General features: G+C 44.2%; 1 protein-coding gene across 1 annotated transcript in view; it reads left to right on the top strand.

The window, feature by feature from the left end:
* Positions 1–2,970, top strand: part of SLIT2 (slit guidance ligand 2) — a gene marked incomplete at its 5' end in the record, with an annotated part of 289,592 nt that overhangs the window by 241,333 nt on the left and 45,289 nt on the right. The window contains 2 exon segments of the mRNA XM_006160628.3: positions 37–108; positions 1,869–1,940. Coding sequence (XP_006160690.2) covers positions 37–108; positions 1,869–1,940 — 144 coding nt within the window.

Genomic DNA, 2,970 nt, shown 5'->3' on the forward strand with positions numbered 1-2,970 from the left:
TCCTGAGTGAAACACACTGCATTCCTGTGCTTGCAGAATCCTCAGTTACAACCGGCTGAGATGCATCCCGCCTCGAACCTTCGATGGGCTGAAGTCTCTTCGCTTACTGTAAGCATCTTACGTTCAACAAGGCACTTCTTCCTCAGGGATCAAGACTTGAGTTGTCTTTTTAATGATTTCATTGAGTAGTTGATTCTTGGCTGTCTTGGGATCCGTGCGTTGGGATTTGCGTAAACAGACAAACAGGAAAATTGCATCTTACTGTCGGTTCATAGGTTTTGTCTGGATAAGATAGCACTCTGTTCTGTAACAGTAGCTGCTCTAGTCATGGATTTGATTATATGTAACACTAAGATATGTGTTTTCTAGTATCCAATTAATTTTGAGAGGAAAAGGGAAATCGAATTACCTTAGAAATTACATAGTACATGAATGCATCTTGACTGTGCAAATGTACTTTAAGGTATGAGAATAAAACACAATCCTCAACCCCACTTCCCTAATCCAAGAATTGACAGTTAAACAGTTTGATATGCTCTTCCGCTCTTTTCTTATATACATTTTTTTATATTCTAATATATGGATGGCCACAACTACATAACATTAAGAGCCGTAACTAGCATGTCGTGCGGTTCTGTCGTTAGTAGTTTTAAACATATGCTTTGCACCGTCTCCCTTCCATCATACTCAGCCGTCACTCAGCTCTTGAGCTGATGCAGAGTATTCCGTTGATTGTCAAAACCATCCCTTATTTAGTTCTCCTTACCTTTCCTACCCTTTGGTTTCGTTATAGTTCCGTTATGCTCTACCTTATTCTCATGAACATCTAACTCATTCTCCTGGGTGCTGCTGTGCCCACATTTCCAAAAGACTTAGTGAAGGAAAGATCGTCACGTATATTGGGAGGACATGAAAGTAACTGTCAAGTTGTCCCCTAAATACAGTTTTGTCAGTTGGCAAACTTTTCCTTCCACTGGAGAATTAGTACCTCGTACGAACCACTCTCACAGTGAATATTATTAATGTTTTTATTTTTGTCCCTACGACAGATGGAAAATCATTTTTCCTTCCTGTTTCAATTTGCATTTTCAATGACTGGAACATTTGAATACGTTTCATTTGTTTATTGAGCACTGTGCTTCTTATTCCATTAAGCCTGACAATATTGTTTCCCTCCTGTGTAACAGGTACTTTGTTTTATCAGTGTCTTCTGCATCTAGTACTTGACCTTCTGCCGTAGGTCTTCTTAAACAGGAATTAATCACTGCATTTATAGTCGTCGAACATACTTGCTGTCCTGCTCTTCATAAGGAATCTTTTGTCAGATGAATTTACTTTATGTCGTCAATAATGTAGCTTTCTTTCCCTTTATGGTTTATGGGTTTATGTCATGCTTTTGAAAGCCTCCCCATCTCATATTTATAAAAAAGAGCTCTTCTGTATATTCTTTTAATACATTTTTAGTTTTATTTTCACCCTTAACTCTCCAATCTGGAATTTGTCTGAGGCATGTGATGTGAAGTAGGAAGTAACCTTTTGCTTTCCCAGGCTCGTATCCAATTGTCCCAAGATGATTTATTACATAGACTCTTTTCTGCACTGACTTCATGCTTATTATAAACTGAAATCCCACAAATGCCTGGGCATATTTCAAACTCTCTGAAATATAGGCATAATTTTCCCCCTTTTTTTTAAATTGTGATTTTCAGTTTGCATGTAGTTATTGTACGTGTTAGTAGGGTATAGTGGGGTTTTTCAAACACGCCTACGGTGTGCTCTTCGTCTTCAACAGTGGACATCGCATGTCAGTTCAGTAATAGTCCTTCTGGATATTTTTCTAAGTGTAATTTTGCTTGTCTTGCTTCCAGCTCTCTACATGGGAACGACGTTTCGGTCGTGCCTGAAGGCGCTTTCAATGACCTTTCCGCTCTGTCCCACCTGTGAGTACCGAGGCCACCCGCGTAGGCTCAGGGGCTGACTCTGCACAGTAGCGACTTAGGAACGCTTCCCTGCCCCCCTTTTTATCTCCATGTCACGAGACACTGGACGTGATTCTGTGTACACAATGGCTGGGACCGCCTTCCTGTGTCTGTCCCGTTAGTCGGACTCTCCTCACCTAGCTAAAGGAGTCTCTTCTGCGAACATGACTTGCCAGCTTCACTAGTGCCCACCTTTTCTGATCACCCCCTATTTCTAGGACATCAGCTCCCCTACCAGTAGGTCTCCCCACCCTGCTTTCCAAGTCCCAGCCCAAGTAGTGCCTCCTCCACGAAGCTCATTCTGATTGACTTAAACTGGATTCATTTACTTTGCGAGTGTCACTTGGCATCCACTATGGCACCATGGAACATCCACGCGCCATGGCTGAAGGCTTTAAAGCCCAGGAGTGGGAAGCCCACCCTCACACTGGATCTGTTTTTCCTGTGTTTTCCTCTCTAGCCGCCCATTCTAGTGCCTCCATGCTCGGGAGGACAGTAAGACGAATTTTAAAATTCGAGTCCATTCCTGCCCTTTGGGTAAGGTGCCACCACCTCCAGGTGCAATGCTAAGACCGTGGCAAACCGAGAAGGGCACTGAGGAGTGGCCCTGGAGCCAAAGCCCCCCGGTGATGCTGAGCTGGGTGGAGTTAGTTATAAATTAGAATTCATATGACTTTAAATGCCATGGCTTGCATGCACTGCTCATATCAAAGCATGGCGAAGTTATGAACCCTCTGCTTAGCTGATTGGCCTCGGGTTCTAATCTCTAACGGGGACTGTTAGCCCCACTGACTTCAGAGGGTTGCTGTTGAGGGTAAGTCGAGGCGGTTCGCACAGAGCGGTTACCGAGCTCCTGCTCTGGACAGGGCCCTCGGAAACTCCAGCAGGGACCTCCGTCCTGTCACAACTGCTGAGGAAGAGCCCAGTTCTGGGGGGGCTTTCTTAGGGAGAAGCCTTTCGTCGAGGGCCAGCATCAGGCCTGGTGAGCTAG

The sequence above is a fragment of the Tupaia chinensis genome, unplaced genomic scaffold, assembly GCF_000334495.1.
Source record: "Tupaia chinensis unplaced genomic scaffold, TupChi_1.0 Scaffold000695_1, whole genome shotgun sequence".
Taxonomy (NCBI): Eukaryota; Metazoa; Chordata; class Mammalia; order Scandentia; family Tupaiidae; genus Tupaia; species Tupaia belangeri.